Raw genomic sequence first — 24812 nt, 5'->3', positions numbered from 1 at the left:
ATAAACCTCAAAATATTCATGCTATTTACTGTTATAAGCAGCGGCTCTTAGTAGTGGATTTACAAACATGTTGCATTCCCCTGCTAATGAGGGTTGACCACTAAAAAGTGGGATGAGACGATAACCTGAATTATCATATATTCATCCTTCTTTATTTTAGAAAGTCTTTGCAACCGAAATTCGATCGTCATTTATTAGTGTAGGAGGAAGTTCATAATCCCGTAGGTGTTCTCCAGAACGAGAACTCAATAAATCTGTCTGGATTGGATCATCAATTGTCTTCAAATTCTAAATTGAAAGGCGAAGCTTAATGACATTCGATCTTTGTCAGCAAGAATATACTAAGCAATATGATCATCTTATACATTACTGGACAGGTCACTCTCAATGGCCAAGTTTTTCCATATCTCTCTCTCTCAGGTTTATTGATTTTCGCGAAAAGAATAGTAAAATAAAGACACTCTAAGAAAGTAAAAGATTTCGGATCATATACAGTAAGTACACAGTTTAACATCTTAAGAAATGTCTAGAACATAAGAGATGGATTTAACGCTAGCAGCATACGAACAATCAGGTGGGCAACTTAAGTAACGCAGTCTTATGGGAGATCAAGTTAACAAGATTTACATACATTCGTTCAGTCTTTTTTTCTCAAATTACTTGATTTGCGTGCCATAGAACGTAAAATTGTTGAATGGAATTCAACATCCAGAGATGATGTATTAGGACCAGAAAACTCCATAAAATAATATATTTAGTGCAGTGTTTAAGCCCCTGGATCAATTCCCAGTGGAAGTATACGCATTTCAGATCTCATGTTAAACTAGACTTATGCCATATGTAATCTCAGTGTTTAAAAATGACGTTTATTTTTAAACAGAATAACCAGGAGGTAAATAGGAAGGTTTATCCTTCGAATTTATTAACTACCAATTTTAATTCAAGTTTTTCCTCAGTACCATGCGAATGTTAGGATATCTTTAAAAACAGGCGAAAACATTTGTCTTCAAAATTCTCTTCTAGGTTGATTTGTGTAAACAGAACTATATCAGTAAATTAATAGGATCACTTTAACAACAGTGTGACTAAGTTTAAAAGGAAGTTGATCACTATCTAAAAATTAAAAATACCATACCACTCTTTACTAGTGGGGCTGAAATAAACTCTGGAGAAGTCTAATTTAGGATGCTCGGCAGCGCCATCCAAACCGGGACCTTCCAGAGGAAAGAATGTTACTTCCGTTTTCTGAAGAAATCGTTTAATAATAATAAATAGTAATAGTAGCATCACCATTTCTCAGAATATACTGCAGGACAAAAACTCAGTAAGAAGTATCATAATTATCCAGAATAGTGTAATTTCACTTGAAGTTTCACTTTCTAAAACTTATGCAATACCAATATGCCTAACACACAATATTTAGATAACATTTGTGTTTCAGGTTACAAAGCAAATTGTACATAAATTTTACTATGTACTTTAAGTGACAATTAAAACTGAATCCTACTGATTTTTTTTTTTTTTTTTTTTTTTTTTTTAAGGATTTCGTTATATACAGGATAGGGAACGTAAGGAGGAAGTGAGTCCCTAGGGAGCTGACCTCCAAAAATCCCGACTTTTCTGAAAATTTAGTCTAATTTTAGGGTTGATTTTGCAAATTTTAATACAAGTTATTCTCATTGAATTTGGATACCCGCGAAAAAATTCCTGCGTACTTTCCTGTATAGGATGAGGCCCTTAATTCATACTAGAAGCTTATCTATGCTCATACTGCACAGTTTTGAAATAAAAACAATATTATTATTAAGCAGCATGTACCAGACTTAGTAGCGGTATTTGGACATTTCAAAACAAACCGGAAGTTGAATATTTTAAATGAAATGTAAATTCTGATTCAGCCTCCGAATATATACAAAATAAACTTTTGTCGGAAATCCTTTTTATTTATTTATTTTTAAAATGCATCCTTCATTCTTAAAATGTAATAGGAAAATCAGTTTATATAAAGTCTTCTAATGTTGAGGAAAGGGAATTTGTCACAATGTTAAATAACTAAATCTATTAAATAGTAAACTAGGGTGTCTACTAAATTACCAAAATGAAATTTCGTGACCTTTTCTTTATCAACCCATAAAAGTTCGTAATATTCTCAAGTACAAATTTAGGTGCAAATTAGGTCGAATTTTCATGCATGTGATAGAAGCGTGCTTTGCCTGCAATTTGGTAGCGTCTAAAGGCACAAAATTTTCCAATCTGTACTTATATTTTAACAAATAAAAAAAGTAGTGACCCAAAAGCTGAATTTCTTGACTTTCACGACCTTTTTCTGATTTCGTGACTTTTTCATGACTTTCGTGACCGATAGACATCCTGTAAACATTTCAACTCCTGCAGATCAAAAGTGGTCAATTTACACGTAACTTTCGATCCAGATTTAGGACTACACAAGAAAATTAGATCAATAAAAGGAAAAGAAATCAAGGACACTTACAGCTTGCGAATAGAAGTTCGTAAACGGAAAATACACATGTTGAGATCAGAAGACGATGTGAGCTGTTGGCAGACAGTGAAAAAAAAAAAAAAAAAAAAAAAAAAACTAGAGGTCTAAACGGAATGTTAACAGATACTTAGCAGCGAATTAAATATTAAGATTAACAAGAGTAAGTTAGTTGTGATGCGCAAGAAATGAGAAAAATGATGATCAGAATAGATCACTTGGGGAAAGAGGTGTAGGAATTTTGTTACCTAGAGAACTATGAGTGCGAACATGATGTAAAATCCAGAATAGTTCAGGTGCAGAAGGCATTCGAAGAAAAACAAGAGCTAATCGAAAGTTGAAAAGGAGGCTGATGAAAGCATATGTATTGAGTGTAGCGTTGTACAGATGAGGCATGAATTCTACAAGAGGTAAAACGGAGAACGGCTGCCTTCGAAATTTGGAGCTTAAAGGATGTTGAAAATTGGATGGATAAGGTATCAAGTGAAAGAGCATGTCAATTGTAGGAGAAAAAAAAATTCTGAAGAATATTTAGTATAAACCAGATAGGATGGTTGGACAAATTATAAGACATGGAAGAATCACGCTACTAGCTATGCAGGGAATAGCAGAAGGAAAAATACATCGAGGAAGAATGTGATTGAAATATACGGACCAAATAATACAATATATTGGGAAATGGAAGTACATGAAAATGAGAAGTCTCGCTCAGCATAGTAAAGAGCAAAAAGCAGCGACAAACTAATCGAAAGACTGCTAACTTAAAAAGAAGCAGGAAAATATGGAAATTTGCTTTATTTATTTTTATGTTTCTTTTGACCTTAAAACGAGACAAACCACCTTAAAGCTGTTCCCATGTCATTTTTGACTCAATTTTAACAGCAAAATGAATATTTCCTGATGACTATTTATTTTCTTGACCGTATTAAAGATCTGAATAAAAATTTACACCTTATTTAAAAACTATTTCCAACCAGGAAAGAACTTCCAGTATCATGTAGAAGCTGAAAAATTTCACAATTTATCAAAATACTCAAATTTTTAGGTACATCTATTTAACATTTTTATTAAATTCACCTTCCTCAACATTACATACATAATTCCATTTCAAGAGCAAAAAACGCATTTTATAAGTCTTGAACAAAACTTTATCTTCTTATATACTTCCGAATCTGAATAAAAAATAGTCTTCTGGCCTGTTTCAGAAGTTTAAAATTCATTATTAAATTCGCACATGCTATCCGACGGTACTCGTAAAGGTATATTGTCACGTTGACATTAAGTAATCACATTTTGGCGTGGAGTGAGACAGGGCCTACCACCATAAGATTGAATTTTAACTCTGTCAATCATGCTAGTAGACCCATACGTCAGCATTTCTCGACACACTTGCAAATTCGGAAGCATCATTCATGCTACATTCTTTCACTTTGCTTATATATATATCGGGTTTGCAAAATAAGTGTTACAACTCTTGGGAGGTGACTCCTGCCACTGAGACAAGAAAAAAAGTTCTCTTGAACTTTCGGCTATCGGACAGTTTCGGATCTACAAGGTGCCGAAGGCGTGGGAAAATTACTTTCGGACGCCAATAGTTCGGAAACTATCCAACGTAAAGAGGGCGGGTAAAAAATTCACTGAAGAAGTCATACCTGCTGTATTGAATTTTGCATGTTCCAATATCCTACCATGCACGCGCAAGTGATTCCCCAAAGGAACGTAGGGAGTCCCGGATAATCTGCCAAATGAAAATTGGTCTAAATGAATATGAATTGAAACAATATTTCGTTTGTATTAAGTCGATATCTGGAACAAATACAAAATGGCGGACACCTTCATGTCCGTTGTATGTGGTTGCATAATCACCAGGTACGGATGCTGACCACCAGTGACGTTCTGAGTATTAAGTGTAGCGAATTTGTACTCAAATGCTCTAGAAAGACATCTAAAGTGTCGGTAGAGCACAACAGATAAAGCAGGGTGACGAACATGTGTGGAAACACTTAACGAATAATGAACAGAAATGCACTCATACTCAGTAAACGTGAGTTCAAAGCGTCGGAAATGTAAGTATTAGCGTCAAGAACATGAAAGCCATTGCCAATTCACCAATATTTCATCAATACGATGCAATATGATGTGCACGGTTGCACACCAATAAGGATGCAACAACTGAGACCAAGTTGAAATTGTGCGAGGGGACTCACAAAGAAACTGGGTAAACTAAATGAATGTCACTAGTGGGATCGCATAATCGATATTGAAATGTGACCAATGTGTGTGTTCATATCAACATGTAACTAATGAACAAATGTCAACATGTCCCACTACTGCTGGGACACCGTCCCACGTGCGAAAAATAGGAAAATAATTACTCGGGTCTTGAATCTCAGGCCGTGGGCTCCCAGTAGGATTGGAAACTGCGACTACGCAAGCGCTCTAGCCCTAAGGCTTCGAGGGAGCCTTACTTTCTCTGTATTCATTTCTTTGAGGAGTACCCACTTTGTTTGGCAAGCGCTCTTGTACAGCCTCCCAACATGCTTGTGTGTTTCATTTTGTTGCTCCTATTGCAAGGTTGTAAATAATCAGAGCTTTAAAACGTTTCTTCCTATTTCTCATGTCGTTTTATTTTCCATATGTATAGTGTTACATGTGCCAAATTGGTTCATTTTCGTCTTTGTCTTGGCATGTGCACTGTGTGTAAGATACGAATTTCTGGAGGTATTTTCCGATATTTCGAGTATGCTATATGTCCCAGAAGACGTAGGACATGATACAAGTTTGTTATTTTCACGCTCTATTAGAATTTGAACCATGGATTAAGAGATTTCTTTTCATGTGTGTCGACTGTGGGACAATGGGTGATATCAATAAAACGGAGAAGTTACTCTTTACGCCCAATTTTGAAGTAGTTACTCGCATTGGTATCAATAAAAAGAGAACTGAGCACTAGTCGTCTTGGCTGACCTCGGAGAAGCCCCGCCCTTTTGAAGTAACCACACCTCTATTCTCGAGCCGAGTAACTACTACGCGTTTGATATCAATAAAAATCAAAGACTCCTCTGTGATGCTAGTAACTTCTCCAAATTTGTGGAGCAAGCTAAATAGGTGACTCCGTGCGAAATATGGCCGAGTATATGATTGTTTTACTACGTAGAAAAACTTATAAACTGCATAGAAATGTTGGAAATGGAGATTACAAAAAGCATTATAAGTTTATGAAAGAAAATGTAGTGATTAGAACAACATTTTTTAAGGAGAATCAACCGAAATTCGGGGTGGTGGACTGCGTAATGATGAAAAGATGCGGGTTTTCTTCAAGGGCGTTAAAGCTCATGTGGGCCCCCTATTGTATTTATGAATATACAATATTTGGCATAATTAGAGTGCAGTTTGTCTTAAAATCCTGATATATATATATACCTTCTGCATCTGAATGCCCTCCCCCCCCAAATTTACAGAGAAATCGGTGCCCTTGGTTTTCTTGCGTTACGTGAGTGATCCGGGACTCGAGGTCGGAATGTCAGGGGATTCTGGTGTGGCTCAAAGTACTGTCTATGACTACTTGAAAATGGATTGTTTCCGGAAGTGTGCATAATATAGAAACAGCAAAGGCAGAGTGGCAAGAACAATATACATTTCCGGGTGCTATCGGAGCACTTGACTATACACAAGTGGCATTAAAGAAACCTAGTATTTTGGAGAGAAATACGTTAATAGGAAGAGCTATTTCGTGGCTAAGCAGTTAGCATACATGCCTTTGGCATAGGAGACCCGCGTTCGATTCCCGGCAGGAGCTCATGTGGTTTGAATTCCACGTTAATCAGTGGGTTCTGTCTCATATAGGCACGCTACTGAAAAGGACGTTAAACTAATAATCAACTCAACTCAACGTTGATAGAAAGGGTGTATACATGAGAATGTATTTTGTTTATGTCAAGGCGAAAGGGGACACGTATGGTGTGGAAAACGCAATCAGATGGACGTGATTTATGACGTGGGTGACTGGACTTTTTTAAAAAGAAAACAAAGGAGCCAAGTGTCTGATTTTGTTCTTAAAGCCAAACAATCTACAAAGACCTTGGACAACACGTGATATGCGCTTGTCGTGTTAATCTTGATATTGCTGGATTCCAATCAACATCCATCAGCTCAAATAGGTTCATTCCCATGGTTTCAGTATTACTTTTTTCTTTCCCTTTTTTTTTTCTTTCTTCATTTTTATTTTTGTTTTTTTCTCGCTCGAATAGTAAAGATTCTCTTTTGAATTTGTGTTTCAGTCGTAGATGTATTTGATATTTCGTTGCATTTCACTGTAATTACCTTCAAAGTTTCGGCTTTCCTTCGTTTAGTTTCTGGTAACTGTGACTTTGAAAGTATCACTGGAAACTCTTTTAGAATATCCACAAATGCACTTTGATTGAAGTTATCGTTGCTACTTGCCCGTTTCATGGCTTTTAAGATACTACGCCATAGGTTAAAAACAACGAAATGACCGCGATGAATGGGAGAAATGAGTAATCACTTCTTTTATTGATACGACTCAGTGCTACGTGCAGAGGAAGCGCGAGTAAACGTTCATAAATCTGGAGCAGACTAGACCTGAGTAGTGGCTTGTTTTATTGATACGAAATGAGGGAGGAGATTACTCCAGGTGTAGTTACTCCGATTCTCGAGCAGGACTTCTCAGGAGTAGTTACTTATTTTTATTGATATCACCCAATGTCTCAAACAAACAGGGACACTGATACGATCGTATTCTAGTTACGTTGTACCAAAAAGTGCACCAGATGTAATAGCAGAATGTACAACGTTATTTTCCTAGCTTTTGCACTTGGGACGGTGTCCCAGCAGTAGTAGGACATGTAGACATTTGTCCATTAGCTACATGTTGATATGACCACACACATTGCCTACATTTCAATATCGATCATGCTACCCCACTACTGACATTCATTTAGTTTACCCAGTTTCTTAGTGAATCCCCTTGCACAATTTCAACTTGGCCTCAGTTGTTGCATCCTTATTGGTATGCAACCGTGTACATCATATTGCATCGTATTGATGAAATATTATTGGTGAATTGGCAATGGCTTTCATGTGCTTGATGCTGTTCACGTGCTTTGAACTCACGTTTACTGAGTATGAGTGCATTTCTGTTCATTTTTCGTTAAGTGTTTGCACACACGTTTGTCACCCTGCTTTATCTGTTGTGCTCTACCGACACTTTAAATTAAATGTCTTTCTAGAGCATTTGAGTACAAATTCGCTACACTTAATACTCAGAACGTCACTGGTGGTCAGCATCCGCACCTGGTGATTATGCAACCACACACAACGGACATGAAGGTGTCCGCCATTTTGTATTTGTTCCAGATATCGACTTAATACAAACGAAATATTGTTTCAGTTCATCAATTCATATTCATTTAGACCAATTTTCATTTGGCAGATTATCCGGGACTCCCTACGTTCCCTTGCGCGTGCATGGTAGGATATTAGAACATGCAAAATTCAATACAGCAGGTATGACTTCTTCAGTGAATTTTTTACCCGCCCTCTTTACGTTGGATAGTTTCCGAACTATTGGCGTCCGAAAGTAATTTTCACACGCCTTCGGCACCTTGTAGATCCGAAACTGTCCGATAGTCGAAAGTTCAAGAGAGCTTTTTTTCTTTTGTAACACTTATTTTGCAAGACCCGATATATATATATATATATATATATATATATATATATATATATATACTCACTCACTCTCACCCTCTCTCAATGGAGTTTGTTTTCCGACGTATTTAAGTCTGAGCGACCTCGATATGCTGTACGTTACCACTACTTGTCAATCTCTGAGCCTCGTTGCATACGACATAGTTATTTGTCTTCCGATTTTCCATATGCAATGTCATTTTCGATATCTGAAATTCGAATCTTAGGGATTGTCCCCTTGAACTCATTTTATTGCTGTCCAATTGTTACCAATAAATAAAGACCAGGAAGTCAAAAACACAATCGTCGTCATCAACACGGTCCCATATAATGTAGGTTGTTGTTGCCATTCTTCTTTGTAAGTTTAATATCTTATTTGGAATAAAGCTTGTGAATTAGGATTACACGACTGATTTAGAGAAATAAAATTGTTGATAAACTGATGCCAACACCGTTACTTTTGGTGGATATTTTCAGCAACTACCTACTAGGATACCTCGAAATATTACTGAATTTTTTTTTTTTTTTCATTTAAACCACTAAGAGCTTAGAAATCAATTTGATATGGGTACGAAAACTGTATTAGTCAAGTTAAATTTACATTTTATTATGAGAAATAATGAGAAAAATATATATCTTTATAATGTAGTACATATTAGGATTTACATTAAATCACACTTAATAATACAGATATTCTTCAGGATAAACCTTACATACAATTTTTTCATAAAATCTCTGTTCTGCAATAAGGCACAAACAATATATTAAAATATACACACAGTTAACATACTGTATATAGGACGTTCATATATACATTGGGTTTCTGATAAATCATTCCCTTATTTTTGAATAAGTCAACTTTTTATTCATTTACCGATTCTAATGAAACTGGGTTATTATAAACTCAATTCCTTGAGGTTTTGCCTGACATTTCTTATCTTTAAATGTGAAACATGGTGTCTAAACTAAATGTAGGAATTTGATACATGTGCAAAAGTGCAAGGTGCAATGTGGAATCCATGTAACACTGATGCTAAAACAATTAAAAATTGTCGGACTAACAACCAGTATCATCGATGTAAACTGATCAGAAAGGCCAACTTCGAAAACAACAAAAAATGTTGCTCAATAAGATGTTCACAAAGAATCTACAAAAATTACTGTCAATACTCGCGTTTTGATTATGCGATTGGAACTATTCTAAAGGACGGCATATCTTTTAGGTGATGAAAGCTACATTACTACTCTGACAAAACTCTTTGCTGATTTGATTATGACAAAACTCTTTGCCAACATTGTCTGGCAGTGTTTCATATGGAGGGAAAGAGGTTATAAACGAACATGTTTGTCTTTATTGAGAAGCAAGAATCTACACATTTGTACTGAAAACATGCAGTGACGTTTGAAAATAATATGATGCTGTATCACGTCTTCATCAGTATTTGGTCCTTTCTTTTCCTGCACAATAAAATATTGAAAGGTATCAGGAAATCAGCAAGCTCACGTGTGCGCGTTGATTTCTCACTGGGTCAACAATGAACAGTTTTTGTTTATGCATGATGATACATCCCACATTTCGCAAGTTATGTTCGTGAGCTGCTGAATGACAGATCCCTCATTAGATTGTTTGGCAAGTGAATGGCCTGTCCACTGCACAGATCTGACTCTCTGAGAGTTTTACCTTTGAAAATGAGCGAATAAGGTGTTCTGGAGAAAACCTTAAAATGAACGGAAAGAAGTCAACTGAATTCTAAAGAAATAAGTGTGTTATATCAGTTTCAACAAAGTAGATAAACAAATAGAAAGGTTATAATCACTTGAAATTGGAGAGTCATTTATTCAGACGTCCTATATACGTATATACATTATTTTCATATCAGTTTTGATGCATTGATAAAATTGAGCACATTTAAAAATAAGTTACAGAAGGAAAATAATGCTTAAAACTCTAATACTTACAAAATTTTGATTATATACAAACACGTCTACGAAATAAAATAGTAATTAATACTCTTGATATCTATAATGGCGTCTACTACTACACACACGTACTGCCGGATATATGCAACGAAATTTTAGATATAATTATAACTGATTTACCATTCCAGCAGTTTTACTTTCTTTCTCTACTAACTGAAGCTGTCATTTGTCACAGTATGTCATGATCATGTAAAATATTGGGAAGCACAATTTTGTGACGGTTATTCGTAAAAAATATGTTTGTTCATCTGCAGCACGTCCAGCAAACAGTTGTTTCCAGTTCTCCGTATCTGAAAAGAAAGAAAAAATAATTTAAATTGCTAGAAATAAGTATTAAATTTGATATTATACAATGAACTGATAAGATACATATTAAACATTAGCAAAGTTTGTACTCACCAAATACTCGAACAGTAAAATGGTAATCATGACTGTAAACATTTCAGCAAGCACTTCTTGTGTTCATCAGTACGTAATTTTATTTATTTATTCATTAATTAAGAAATTATATCTTACTTTACGGATCATTATCTGTAACATTCCTGCACTGTACAAACAATTTAAGCTATCTTCTTATTAACTACTTCAGAAATCACACTTTTAAGGGTTAGATGAAACCTTGTTTATTTTGCACATAAATAGATTAGAAGAAGTACAACAGCGAATGCAATAAAATTTGTTTATTTATATATATTTCTGATCATTACCGATATTTATGGCTTTAAGCCTGTCACGTATGAGGGAAGGTGTCGCTCGGCGAGCACACTATACGGGGAAGAAGGAAGGAAGCGACCTGTATATTATGTATTAACCCGACATTTGCATGGCGGAATGATAAAAACTCAGGAGAAACTTCATATTCAGGATGGCTGGTCTGAAAAAGCTCTTACATCTTTTCTACCGAGTGCTCCATCGGAAATCGAACCCGGAACCGCTCGCACCAAGCCTGCAATAAAATAATCGCTTTTCTGAACTTACTGTTCTGGTAAGCCTTGGAGTTATTTGGCATGGATATTAAATTTGTCGGTTTTCTTATCCGCGAGTTTCAATACAAGTAAAGAGAAAGCAACACATAGAGCGAAGGGAACCCAGAACAAGGTTTCATTAACTATTAAACCTTAAAATATTAAGAAAAACTGTGATTTTTGAAGTAACAAAAAATAGCTCAGTTTAAATTGTTTCTACGGTGCTAGAATGTGTCCATACTGCAACGTACAATTTCTAAAAAGATTCGTACTGATGAAAGCCACAAGTAATCGATGAAACGTTTATAGTCAACATTAGCATTTTACCGTTATTTACTAATCTTAAATCTGATTTTTGAAACCATATTCTACAGTTGTACCCCATAAGTTAAAATAAACGAGAAACAGGAAAACACGTTATCAAGAATCAAATCTTATAATATACAGATTGTTGTCCATATTAGTATTTCATAAGATGGAGTCATGAGCAAAATAGAAACTTCAATTTCAAACGATCTTGAAAGTTCGTATGGAGATCGCTTAAACTTTCCAGATATAATGAATTTAACGTTAGTGCTGCTCATTGAATCCGAACAACCGTAATGCGTTCAAATTTCTGCTCTCCCACCGGGAATCGACCCGGGTTCTCATGCAACAAGGGCGCACCCGTCCGCTAGCCGCAAGACTAACGGAGAGGTCATTACGTAAAATTGAATTACAAGGTGGTGACAAAAATTACGGGAGAGAATTCCCTGACTTTTACCAGTTTTCCAAAACGTATTTTGAAATTTTTCTTTATATGTAATTAAATATACAGACTTTCCTGAGTTGATGAAAAATCAAGATTAAAAAACATGATAACGATGATGCATAAGTAATATATTTTTCCCGAATAAATCAGAAATAATATAAAAACAAACAACTTATTTTATTATGAAATTACCGAACACCTAACTAATAAAAAAATCCTGCACAAAGCACACCATTAAGCTTCTACCCTAAAACTTTAATCTGTAACTTTAGTCACACAATGAAAAATTCGACCCATATGAAAGGAAGTGAGGCACCAAAAAAAGGTAGATGTATATACATAAAACTGGCTGCGGTAAATTAAAAACATATCTTTATAAAAAAATCAATAGTTTTATATAATTCATTTCACTTCTCTAAAAGCTTCATTTTCTTATCAATATTACGCATATCTTCTATTATTTTAGTCTTTTTAGCTTCAAGCTCAAGGAAAGAAGAATTATCCTTATTTTCTGTCTTCAGCTTCTTTTTTATTTTTCTCTTCCTTTTCTCACTGATGTGTTGCCTCTGCAAAACAAGTACGAGCATTTCGTACATAATAAATCTCAAATTTACTTATATAGGGTTGGCAAAAACGATGGTTTTTATTTTCGAAAAAAACAAAACAAAAAACCTGTTTTTTTGTTTAAACCAGATTTTTTTGGGGTTTAAATTATTTGCAACCCTGTTTTTTTTTTTTTTTTTTTTTTAAACCAGATTTTTTTTGGGTTTAAATGATTTGCTCTATGTATTTATATTACATACTGACAGAAATAGATTGTTTCGCCTTGGTGTTATTATGCAACAACGGGGTTATGCTGAAAGGAGCCACATACGCTTGAAGTGGAATCCGAACCGCTTCTCGGCTTACATCCGAGAGAAATTGTCCTCCATTTGGACTCGACACCGAGACTAATTCGCCACAAATATGATGAGTCTGTCGACTTACTCACGAAGCACTCCTGATAAAAATACGTTGTACTGATTTTTACATACTTGTAATATAATCGTCAAGAATCATTTCAGAACAGTTGCACAAGTGAAACCATTATATATAAATCAGGAAACTCCCGCCTTAGCCATTGGAAAAATCCCGTTATTGCTTGGTAAGTAAAATTTTAAGGTAAACTATTATAATCAGTACGTTAAACTGAGAGATTAAATTACCAATTTAGTATGTAAATATTATTCAATAAAATTAAAACTGAAAGTCAATCCAAGTCAATGTTGAAAGCTACGTAGGTAGTCGATAAATTTTGCCAATTTCTATCAATATATTTAAGCAACCTTGGTTTCTTTATAAAAGAACAGGCATTCAGGCAAGCAGAAATATGCAATTTGGTCGTTTCGTCTGTTTAGACATAACATCCTTATGTAATACAAAGGTAATCAAGAACGACTTTCGCTTAACATGACACCCGAACCGCTACTTGGTTTACACTTGAAAGAAAGGTTGTGGTTCGACCGAGAATTGAAAATTTGACGCCTCGATTAAAAGGTGAAAAGGAGATAAAAATAATGCAGATGGTTTGATATGTGGAAACGTCACCATGAAATTCACACGATTAAAAGTTTTTTTTTAGGTGGGGGGGGGGGGGTTAAACTAGCCAACCCTGCTTATATATAATTTTCAAGGCCACAAGAAGCTACTTAACCTTACACAAGTTTGAGTGCTACTAAAGTTTCTTCTTCTAAATTATCTACTATACATTGTGCATTCATTGAAAATCCTCTTCTTAGATTTGAATTTTCTTGAGAGAACATTAAGACTATTTTATCAGCTCTTAAATAATTTTACTCTGAAGTATCCCAAATCTTTAGCCAAAAATCATCCAAACACTGTCCAATTCTACAATACTCACTGATAATTGTTTTACAATTTAGATTCAATAAAAGTCTTTGAACTGCAACACAACTCTATTTGCTCTAATGCCATCTAACCAATTTATTTTCATTCAACTAGATCAGCTAAAAGAGATTTCATGCAATTCTCTCCAACATTAGATACCTCAGGAACATTAAGATCCAAATGCGAAAAGGCTCTAATCAATTTAAAATTTAAACGCGATTTTTCCCCAAGTTTGACAAATTTCTGTAGACATTGACCGGAATTTCAACAAAAATCTAAAGTTACGAAATCCGTTACTGTTTGATATTTCTGAAAGGTAGTATGCGTAGATAAAAACCACTGTCAACGTTGTTCACAGGAGAAAAGATTTTCTACATTTTCCACATGAATTCGTATACATGAACTAGAAGAACTAAAAAGCTATTGATTTTACGTAACATGACAATTTTTATCAGTCGGATAAACTGTTGTAAAGAAATGGATTGAGAGGAGAATCAGTCAAATTCAATGGAGAAAAGCTCTACTTCTGAACCAAGTTCTTGTAAAATATAAGTTTAGGAATAAGCATTTTATCTTTTTCCGATATACTTGACACGATCAGATAGCTCGAAGAGCTAGAAACTTTGTCCTTCCTGACACGTTGAATATACAACAGAATATGCGCATAAATGGCAATGCTGTTTTCAAGCTAGTGCAGAACAAAACTTCACTGGAAAATTTTCTGAGCCTCTATAGAAATGTATACAGCACAGCGTGCTGGAACATCCTTAAATAAGTTATGCAGAGCCCTTAGAAATTCAACAATTCTCAAGTTCGTTACCTCAACTGTAGCGTTAAAGGTTCTACTCGAAGTAACACACAGCTTCCCATACCAAGTTTTACAGTGTGGGGCGGCGGTGGGTCAGTAGTAGAGCGTTTACCTCTGGTGCATGGGGTCCTTGGTTCGACCCTAACTCGCGCCAAGTAAACTATGTGGTGGACAAACAACGTGTGCATGGGTTTTTCTCGAGGTTCTCCCGTTTTCACACACTTTCTTGATTCCACCATTTCATTCATTTCTCACCATCACCGTTTCCTTTACCCAGCCGGCATAAAGATCATTTGGCGACGTCTTAATTATCACCTTCCTCTTTGGCTCGGCCATTGATGCGGTGCGTCGGGTAACTATATTTATCTTGTCAACGCCTTCCTACACTACCTTTTCAACACTGAAGTCGTTTACGCAGATCTTAGTTTGGTACTGCTAACGTCGAATCTGTGTGAACCGCAGATGCATTCGGTACGTTGAATCCGGACTTCCGGACTTCGTTGAATCGCAGACTCAGAATATCCGTGAAGGAGTTTTCACTACTGACATAACTAATGATGAACTAATTTTCATCCTGATGATGGGAGTGTCATACAAGACCCACTTTTCGTTACCAATGAGCAAGCGATCAAAGATTCAGTGTTCAAGTATCGAGTGAGGAAGGACAAGCAGGCTGTCCTCGTGGTTCCTTGTTAGCTGTGTGGGGTACCCACTTGCTTAACTTGTATGACTCTCCTATCCCACGCAAATGCAGTTTGACTATTTCAGCATAAACATGGAACCTTTGTACAAGTTCATCGTTAGACCACTGTCTTTCTAGATGGCTGCTATCAGGGCGTCGTCATCCAACACATGTGGTCGTCTACTGAGAAGTTCATCAGAAAGTCTCACATCTCCCGAACAGAATTTCTAGAATCAATGTTTAGCGGTCAGTTCGTTCACGACATTCTCCCCAAATGCCTGGCGTAAGTGGAAACTTCATGCGGCAGCTAAGAGGCCTACTTTAGTCATACAACACACACTCACTCGAACAAGCTGCTTCGACACCTCCATTTCTAAAGGTCGATGGTCAGAGTAACTCCCAATCGTTTAGCACGCACGTATGTTACTTCGTTTTCTCTCTGTCAGCGCATGATTAATGAGACGTCGAAAACGGCATTAACTTTTTGTTTTATTACCTGCACAATCTCATTCTAATGGACGACTGAAAGGAAAAGCTGACATAAAGAAGATAGAGAAGAACGATCACGTGAGCCTCCGTGGACCGTGGGATTCTGATTTTGTTGTATTCCCAAGGCTAATATATATCATTAACTCCTATCATTCCTATAATTATTTTTACTAATGCTAGGGAAGTTCTTTGTCGGAGTATATATATTTTTTTCTGGCTGATGTACAGGAAGCATACAAATTTCACAGACTGCCTACAAAGTTTGCCCTGCTTTTATTTAAGTGGCGGTATTTTTCCTTTGATTTCATGATCCTAGGAGGAGGTCTACACTCCATTAGTCCTCTTGTTGTTTCGTGTATCTATATTTTTCTTCATTGTATATCTGTATTTTTTTCTTCATTTAATGTGGGGGCCCGTTTGTGTTTGCAATATTGAACCATATCACTCAACCATGGCAAATTTCTGTGGTGTTTCCTTCCGTTGATCCCTTGGCACATGGTTATATGGCTTAATGGTTAATCCACTCCTGAATTCCACTCATAGTATCAGCTCAATAACTTTGATAATCGAACCTAGCGAACTGAACCTAGAAAACACACATCCCTAAAGCCAGTATTGCAAGCAAGACAGTGAAAAAATTCAACGATCAAAGGTCTTGGCAAAGCCTGATCACAGAAATAGAAGGACATGTAGACAGGGACAGGGTGAAATGTAGATAAATATAAATGAACAGCAATAATTAATAATAAAATGTTACACAACTAAAGTGCAGAGAAAACAGTATCATGTCACAGCGGAATCTCTACACAAAATTTATATTTGTTTATATTAATAAGAATAATACTATGAATTAATTGCTATTTGTATGATTCTAGTTATATATTTACATCTAAACATACTTACACAGGCACAGAACACACACGGCAAAATTCTTCATTGCATCTGTTACAAGTTTTACTGCAATCTTCACAAGAAAGCTTCTCACAAAATGTACATTTAGTCAGGATCAAAGGATTTGGATTGATGCAAGACGCACAAGGCAAAACTGGTTCTCTCTGAAAGGAAATTGAATGGCATTTATCAGATTTTCCAATAATTGTCTATAACAGTGTTTGCGAAAGCTTCTGTAGTGGATGTATTTTTGTTGCAATTATAATGAACATATACTCGTAGGACTAAGTATCACTTTTTGCACCAGTGAATAACATAGTCTGCTTGCCAGAGTATTTGCTTTCAAATGTTTGTGTCAAATAACAACTAAAGGGGTTGTTTGATGCCTTATAGTTAGTGCTACACCAGTCTCCGATATGCAAAGTTGGCTGTTTTCACTTCAGTACATATTCTGCAATGGCAATTAAATTACTGAATTATAAAATGTGTGCACAGCTGTCCTTGGTATCATTCCTAAATAGATTTTCAATTACAAAAGACAGGTACATGATTTTCTACAAACCTGCGAAATTTTCAAACGCGATTTTCTTCAAGCAAGGATTTGCAGTTCAGTAGCTAGCATAGAGTTGACAATGTGATAACTAGAGCGACCATACATCCCGTTTTCGACCAGGACAGTCCCGCTTTTAGGTGCGTGTCCTGGGCGTCCCGTCAGTAGATGGAAAAATAGTAGTATTTGTCCCGTTTTATATAAGTAAATAAACTCAGTACTATTTTGTAAATATATTAATAATTAATAATTACAAAGAGGCAAGAATTGAACTGAAATTCCCTACATTAAACATGATCTATATAGTTCGTAGTGCTAACCGAAAGGTAGTAGAGGTTTTAGCAATTGCTTGTTTGTTGAACAAACCTCAACGTTTGTCTTTTGGTAATTAGAAGAGGAAAATATAAAGTTTGATAATCTCTTGAAAACAGTAGGAATGGTGCTGTGTCTGCCTGGTACATCCACCCCTGTCAAGCATGTTCTTTCAATCATGAATGACATGGACAAATGAAAAATCTTCTTCCTTAATGTTGCAACAATGAAATCTATGTTACTAGTACGAGTAAACTTCACAGAGACTTGCAGTGAATTTTATGGAAGACTAGTGAAGAATAAAGCTATTCGCAAGAAGATAGGCTCTTCTGAGAAATATTTATGGCATTCTTCAGATCAAGAGTCAACTTTTCACCCAATGTAAAATCAAGAATTCGAGCTAGGGCAAAAGAACAAATGCAGGCAGTATCATGTTCTACTACATTGTAAGTTAAATGCTGTTTATATTTTATAGCCTATATATATATTATGTTATATTACAATATAAATGTATTAGGTATTGGTAAGGTAAACAGGAACTAATTCACGCACTGACTTGTTTCTCATTTCTCATGATTTCTAAAAAGCCGAAACCTGTCCCGTTTTCAGCTGAAAATTTTGTAGTCACTCTAGTGATAACAAATATTCTACTCAGTCATGTTTTGAGTATATTCTAACTTTGTATCGAAAGTTCCCAGATTGAATTACTTACCAAGTTCTATCTTCGAAACAGTTTCCTTGCGGCCGTTCCAGTGGCGCTAAAGGTTATTAATGAAGCTCTAACACCTCTTACGTGGCAAAGGTCAATAAACAATAGTTGACATAATACAGAATGCATACTAACTAAAATTTAATTAGATTTTGATCACCTACGAACTCTTTCGAGTGAATTATGAAGTGTTAATATATATATATACTACCAATTGCAAGTAACGTAAAATGTAATGTTTTTAATTATCGGAAAATATTAAAATCTCACATAAACTATCCGCGTCCTATCATTCTCTCGTGTCGCGTATTCAGTGGGGTAAAAATTAAAATTTAAAATAATAACACGAACAATATAGAAGTTTTTTATATCTGATAGATGAAATAAATATGTAAAAATGATCACTGTCACGCGCTTCTCGTAAGTATTTAATTATAAGGCACTTTGGGGCAGGATTGTGTAACTTCTTCATTGCACAATCGATCTTCCTTAGTATGGAATTACGTGGAAGTATAAGATCCTCCCGACATCTGGAATGAATATGTTGGAAAGTTGCGATAGATGTAACTAAACTTGACGGCTGTCCCCACTTTTGCATCTTACCGTTTCCGGTATTGTATTATTAATTGGCTGGTGCAAGCGCACGAAAACTGGAGAGACCTCTAAAGATTGAGTGCTAGGCTCAAACCGATGCTTTTCCAGACATAAATGAGCCTACAAAAACTGCTATCTAAGGAAACGGAATGGATATACAAAAGTCTCCAACCAATAATGGTCTCGGACAACATCGGCAAATGGCATCGGAGAACGGCATTGTCGTAAACCGACCAACTACCGTAACAATATCCCGTCAGAAGAAACTGTCCATAATTAAAAAGGAACAAATCTATACTAAAATTTTATGAATTCAAAATTAAATTCAATGTTAATAAATCTTGTAGTATATATTCCAATTTGAAATCTGTAAAACCTGTTACAAATCCTCATTTTAATTAGACAGTTAATTTGTGTCACATACTAACAGTACTAATAAAATTTAAAAATCAAATATTTACCACATATAATCTCTCAATATCAAATAGTGCTAGCATAATGTTCCTTTTCACATGCAAACCACGTATCAGGAACATATTTCTCAAAGTAATACCTACTTGACAAATATTTTTTTCAAAATCTATGAACAAGTAAAAACAAATGGCCGAATGTCACTTCTACAAACATTAGGGAAATCATCACACTTAACAAAAAGCTAACATTACTAATCAACGAAGCCTTCCAATACTAAAATACATTAAAAATAAGATAATGATAAATAAAGGAAAAATTATCACAAAAAAAGACTACAATAAAATGTAATAATGACAACAATAACGAAAATAGTTGTTAATTGGAGACTGAAGTGTGTGTGTGTGTGGGGGGGGGGGGGTTATATGACACTAAGACCTAGGAGATGGGTAGCAGATAGAATAATAATGTAAGTATATATATAACGATATGATCAAGGGAGGTGCTACACCATAATTTGCTGTTTTATCCAGTGTAGAGAAAGGATTGAAGCTTACTTTATCCAGAGAATACCTGAGCGTCAAGGGAGGGGCTATAGCCTCTATAGCCCTCCCCTTGGATCTGCGCCTGTAGATATATATATTCCTGAGGGATGGTGAGCAGCTTGGTGGAAGGAAGATTTTGTGCTATTGTTTGGTGTCTTTTTTAGAATAGAAAAGTGAAAAATCTGAAGTTGCAAGAACGTTAATGGTTAAATGGATATAACAATAACCTGTATAGAAAACACACTCTAAAAATTTAAAAAAATAAGGAATAACATTCAATTCTGCATAATATTGAAAAGGGAATTTATTAGCAATACAGTGAATAAGTTCATAAGCAATACACAAAATTACATATGGCTTCCTTTAAAAAAAAAAAAAAAGAAAAAAATAGAAGATACCTTTACACTGCTATTGAAGTTCAACTGGCACTTATTGGTTAAAATTAACTGTTTATATCGTCCAAGATCTGTTGGATTAGAGGTTTGAGAAAGGTTTTCGGACACGTTGTTGTTCGACAAATTTCTTGCACCTCTGAACAACATATCCATCGTCTTATCTAAACGAAAGAAAGAAAAAAGATATTATTTAGAATCTTCAACTCACATAACAAAAGAGTACTATTATTAAAAATACTTATAAATAAATAAATATATAAAATAAAGGCACTCAGAAAGTACAATTGTCCATCAAGGTAGAGCCTCTAACGCCGTAAACACTAACAATTCAATAGAGGAGCCTGAAACTGCTGAGAGATCAGGACATGGAGATTATAATTTCCCTTCTTCAAAACAACAGACTTCATTAACTGAGACTATTTTTTGAATTATTATGTAAATTACACAAATGCAATACATTTCATGTAATTGTCGTGCAAATTAAATGTAACTCCATGAAGAATATAATAATAATAATAATAATAATAATAATAATAATAATAAATATTGCATTAGCGTTTCAAATTTTGAAATTTACTCTATCAGTGATTTTGACTGCCTTTCTGTTTTTTTTTTTTTTCTGGATTGTTATGGTTGAAATTTAGTGTCCTTGTCAGCAGCGAGGCTATAATGGGGACCATAGACGCACACACTTGCATGACCAACATACATGAAAGATTTGTTTTATCATGCATGTTGGAAGGATTTTTTGCCCACACACGTACCAACTTGCTGTCCAACTTACTAGAAGAATGAATCGGAAGTCACGTGATTTCTTCTTCTGTCGTGATTGGCAGACCTAAATATAAGACAACCAACTTGCATGAACGAGGCCATACACGATCAACTTGCCTGTGGCTTTATTCTTTTGCATGCATGTTGGAAGGTTTCTTCATGCATGTGTCTGCGTGTATGGGTCCCTTAAGAGACGCAGATGTGACTATCGTAATGCGTTTAAATTTCAATGCTCTCCCAAAGGAAATTGAATCAGGTACTTTATGCATCAAACACGTGTACACTAGCCACTACATCAGAGTTAGGGTTATCAAATCTTACGTGTTTCCCGTGATTTCACGTTTTTACTTTTCCTGTAAAACGATTTCTTCAGTTTCCTAATAAATAAAAGAAATAATATTGGTGGACACTTTTAATTTTTTTAAAAATATATTAATACTGTACTGTTATTTGCTTTTTCAACATTTTCCCCATCAGAAAATCAATATGTTATGTTTTACTATATTATGCAACCGCCACCCCAAACTTACGTTTAAAATAATTTGGTTCTAGCGTCTTACACTTCGTCTTTCTAACCATCTTGATTATGTCGCGGTTTCAACTGATTGTGATATACTAATGTCAGGAACAGAAGCTACTGTGAACTAATACAAGCCAAGCTCCAAATTGTGAATTTTTGTATGTCCTGCAAGGAATGTTTTGAACGTGTACAAAAGGATGTAAAGTCTAAAATACAATTGAAAGACAACAATATCTGTGTATATACTTTGTGTGTTGCATTTATTATTAATGGAACTACCCATTTGCAATTAAAATTATTCTATATACGTGGTTTTGTTATATATAAATTGTAGTCATTACATATCTTCCTCTTTTTCTCGGAATAATCTGACTACCCCAACCAGTGGGAGGGCTTTGTTTTCTAGAGATCAGTCAGGGTTACTATTTCGAGGAAAAATATTTCTAATGTTTTGTTAAAACGGATACATCTGGATGTAGACTAAACACAGTATTTTATGAATCGATTACAAGAACATGTAGAAATTAATGATGCTTTTCAGTGGAGGCACCACATTCATTTCACCTGCTGGGTTCTAGCTTGATAAACTTTGAAAAAGCTACCAATAAAATATTTAAAAAAAAAAAAAAAAAAAAAGCGAAGCGCGCCGGTTCCGGGCAGCGAAGTAAAAGTTGGAAAAGTCCGTAAGGACTGGTGAATTAATGATGAAAATGAAACTAAATGAAAATATTTTCAGCTTTAGCTCTTTACACTCAGGGAGACGGATGATTTAAGGCAAATGAAAGATGATGGAGAATTGGTGGAATGATAAAATGGTAGGAAACGGGAATGTCCCGAGAAAATCCACGGACACAGTGTTGTCCAACACAAACTTACTTGACCGGGGATCGAACCAGGGACCCCACGCACCAAAGGTAAGCGCTCTACTACAGACACCGTGCCCCCTGAATTAGTGAACTCCCAATATTTTCTCCTATTTTTCAAATCAACCGTGAGGAGTTGTTCTTCCTAATCTTCGATTTCCCTCCATCTTTCCTTCTATGGCGGTATGAAGAAGACAATTTCTTCGCAAGATGTCTTCAATCCAATTGGCCTTCCTACGAAGGATGCTGGCTAAAAGCATCCCCTTCTCTCCTATCCGTTTTAAAACATTATGTTTTTTCACTCTCTCTGTCCATTTTGTCTTCTTCATCTTTCTCCGCCACCACATTTCGAAGCTTTCAAAATATTTCTTTTTTTAACTTCCGTGATGTCCAAGTTTCTGAATCATACAGTCTAATACTCCATACATAAGACTTGACCAAGTTCTTCCTTAGTCCAATATTAAGACTATGAGTTAGTGATGATCGTCATGCATGTAAACAAGGGAATTCACATTTCGTCATTTCTGCACCATGACGTTCTGACTTCATGTCTATAGTTTATTTTATACAGGTCTACTATAAAAGATTCATTCGTTTTCAAAAGACAATGTTTTCAGAAGCATTACACGTACAGTCCGCAGCAAAAAATCTGCAACATCAGCATGTAAGTTTATTGTGAGACGACAAGTTTTTTAATCCAAAATAAATGTGCAGGGGAGGACGCCGAGGTTTCTCCTGGCGTGATTCGTGCTACTTAGACGTAATCTTGATTCCCTGCGCTGTTAGGCGTAGTTTCACAATAAGTTTTGCTACAGTCAATAGTTACTATTTATATAACGCTTATATTCTATTGCTATAGTATTTAACCAGTGTTCAAGGGGGACGTTTATGCTTATTGTGTTACATTACTCTAGTTTCCAGGAAAATGTTCACTTTATCTGAGTTACGGGAAAGTAAAGGAAAAGTGTGTTGTGAATTTAAAAAAAAAGGACCGAAAAAAAGGAAAAATAGTCACTAACCATACAATTTGAAAAGACAAGCATTGATGGATCGGTTTTGCCAGCGGGAGAGTTGTCCGCTGACGTTATTTGAGTGCTGCTTTGCGGTTTTCGGGGGAAAGGGACCATGTCTTTGAGTTTCTGAAACTGTATAAGAGGACAGTGATCAGAGTGTATTATATAATAAAAATATTAAGTGAAATGCTAGTGAAGTCAGATATGAAATGTTTATAGAAATGTCGCGCAAACGAAAGTTACCTTTTTTTTCACTATCCTTATTTGTGCATACCCCCCGCCGAGAACGCGCCTGATCCCTACTAAGTCCTCAGCACAATCAGCACATATTAATGCAAATTCTCCTTTATGGAACACTTTCTTTCTAAGGCAGTAAGACTACATTTCCTGCTAAGAGAAGCTTATATTTCATTAGTATAAATATGCCCCACAGAATGGGATAACACGTAAAATTCTTAAGATATACTTTATATATATAATTATAGATTTTACTCACAAATGTTCAATGATTGCACTGAGCTATACTCAATTTACACTCACTTTGCTGTAGTTTCATTCTACACGGATATACAGATTGTAAAATGTACGAAAAAATTTGGGGAAGCCTTTAATTTGCCCATTTTGTCGAGAACAGAATATAAAAAAACCCCTGCGGAGCTTCAACCCGTTCCTACTACTACTTATACTATGGATCCGTATAGTAAAACTGCACAATCGGTTTTACCCAATGATGTTATCCTTGATTTTACCAACAAAATTTGAATACGTACACCGGACTATTCTCAATCTGCTTCTAATATAAGTAATATATCACTTGCAAGTTTTCGAAGTCTTCTGGATCTAAATTCCGACAACTTGCATGAGCGTAATTCACTTGATACAATTACAATCAAAACTACTTGAAAATTTTTGCCATAAATTTTGACTTACCGTAAATTATTTTCTTGCTTGGTTCCATTGCTATTCCTCTGTTAAGCAGCTCCTTATCAGATATGTGTATCTTATATTGTGGCGATAAATCAGCAACAAATGGACACATTCTTTTTGGCATCTTGGTAATTGATCCACAGAATGTAGCAATACAAGTCCGAACTTGAATTTATCAGATTTTCCTCAATATTACGTTACTTATATGCTGAAAATACTCAAACTATATTTTAAACTTCTTTTTAACACTTTGTAAGTGTGCCACAGTGAAAAAATTTATATAATCTAGACGTTCACTGCATGAAAGAAACGCGTTTTACATAATCATCGATTTAAAAATATTGTGATGCAATAAGAAAAGCGCGGGAACAATTCCGTATCAGCTGTTTCCGGTAAAACTGCAGAAAACTAATGAATCTATTTCTATATGTTTATTTACTTCGTAAACATATTTTTTGTAAAATATTGTATTATATATTTATTTATGATTTATGTGGTGTTTGGCTTATATGTGATGTTTTTTTATGTAGTGTTAATATATGT

At 35.3% G+C, this 24812-nt stretch overlaps 1 protein-coding gene across 1 annotated transcript; it reads right to left on the bottom strand.

The window, feature by feature from the left end:
* Positions 1-8789: 8789 nt before the first annotated feature.
* On the bottom strand, positions 8790-24642 carry LOC145662492 (apoptosis regulatory protein Siva). The gene is made up of 4 exons (XM_081728109.1): positions 24273-24642; positions 20176-20333; positions 16669-16820; positions 8790-10473 (listed from the first exon to the last, which is right to left on the bottom strand). The coding sequence occupies exons 1-4, from the start codon at positions 24391-24393 to the stop codon at positions 10428-10430; spliced, it is 477 nt and encodes a 158-aa protein (XP_081584235.1). The 5' UTR covers positions 24394-24642; the 3' UTR covers positions 8790-10427.
* Positions 24643-24812: the final 170 nt, after the last annotated feature.

Source organism: Thermobia domestica, chromosome 10, assembly GCF_964235325.1.
Source record: "Thermobia domestica chromosome 10, izTheDome1.hap1.1, whole genome shotgun sequence".
In the NCBI taxonomy this organism is placed as follows: domain Eukaryota; kingdom Metazoa; phylum Arthropoda; class Insecta; order Zygentoma; family Lepismatidae; genus Thermobia; species Thermobia domestica.
The sequence above is the reverse complement of the archived record's forward strand: the minus strand, read 5'-3'. Positions and strand labels throughout refer to the sequence as shown.

Bases quoted from the DNA above. Each gene is read 5' to 3' on its own strand.
- LOC145662492 (XM_081728109.1), bottom strand. From the start codon at position 24,393: ATGCCAAAAAGAATGTGTCCATTTGTTGCTGATTTATCGCCACAATAT. The intron at 20,334-24,272 runs GTAAGTCAAAAT...TCTTTCGTTTAG, and splicing joins AAGCAAGAAAATAATTTACG to ATAAGACGATGGATATGTTG. The intron at 10,474-16,668 runs GTAAGTATGTTT...CTTTCTTTTCAG, and splicing joins CGTGTGTGTTCTGTGCCTGT to ATACGGAGAACTGGAAACAA.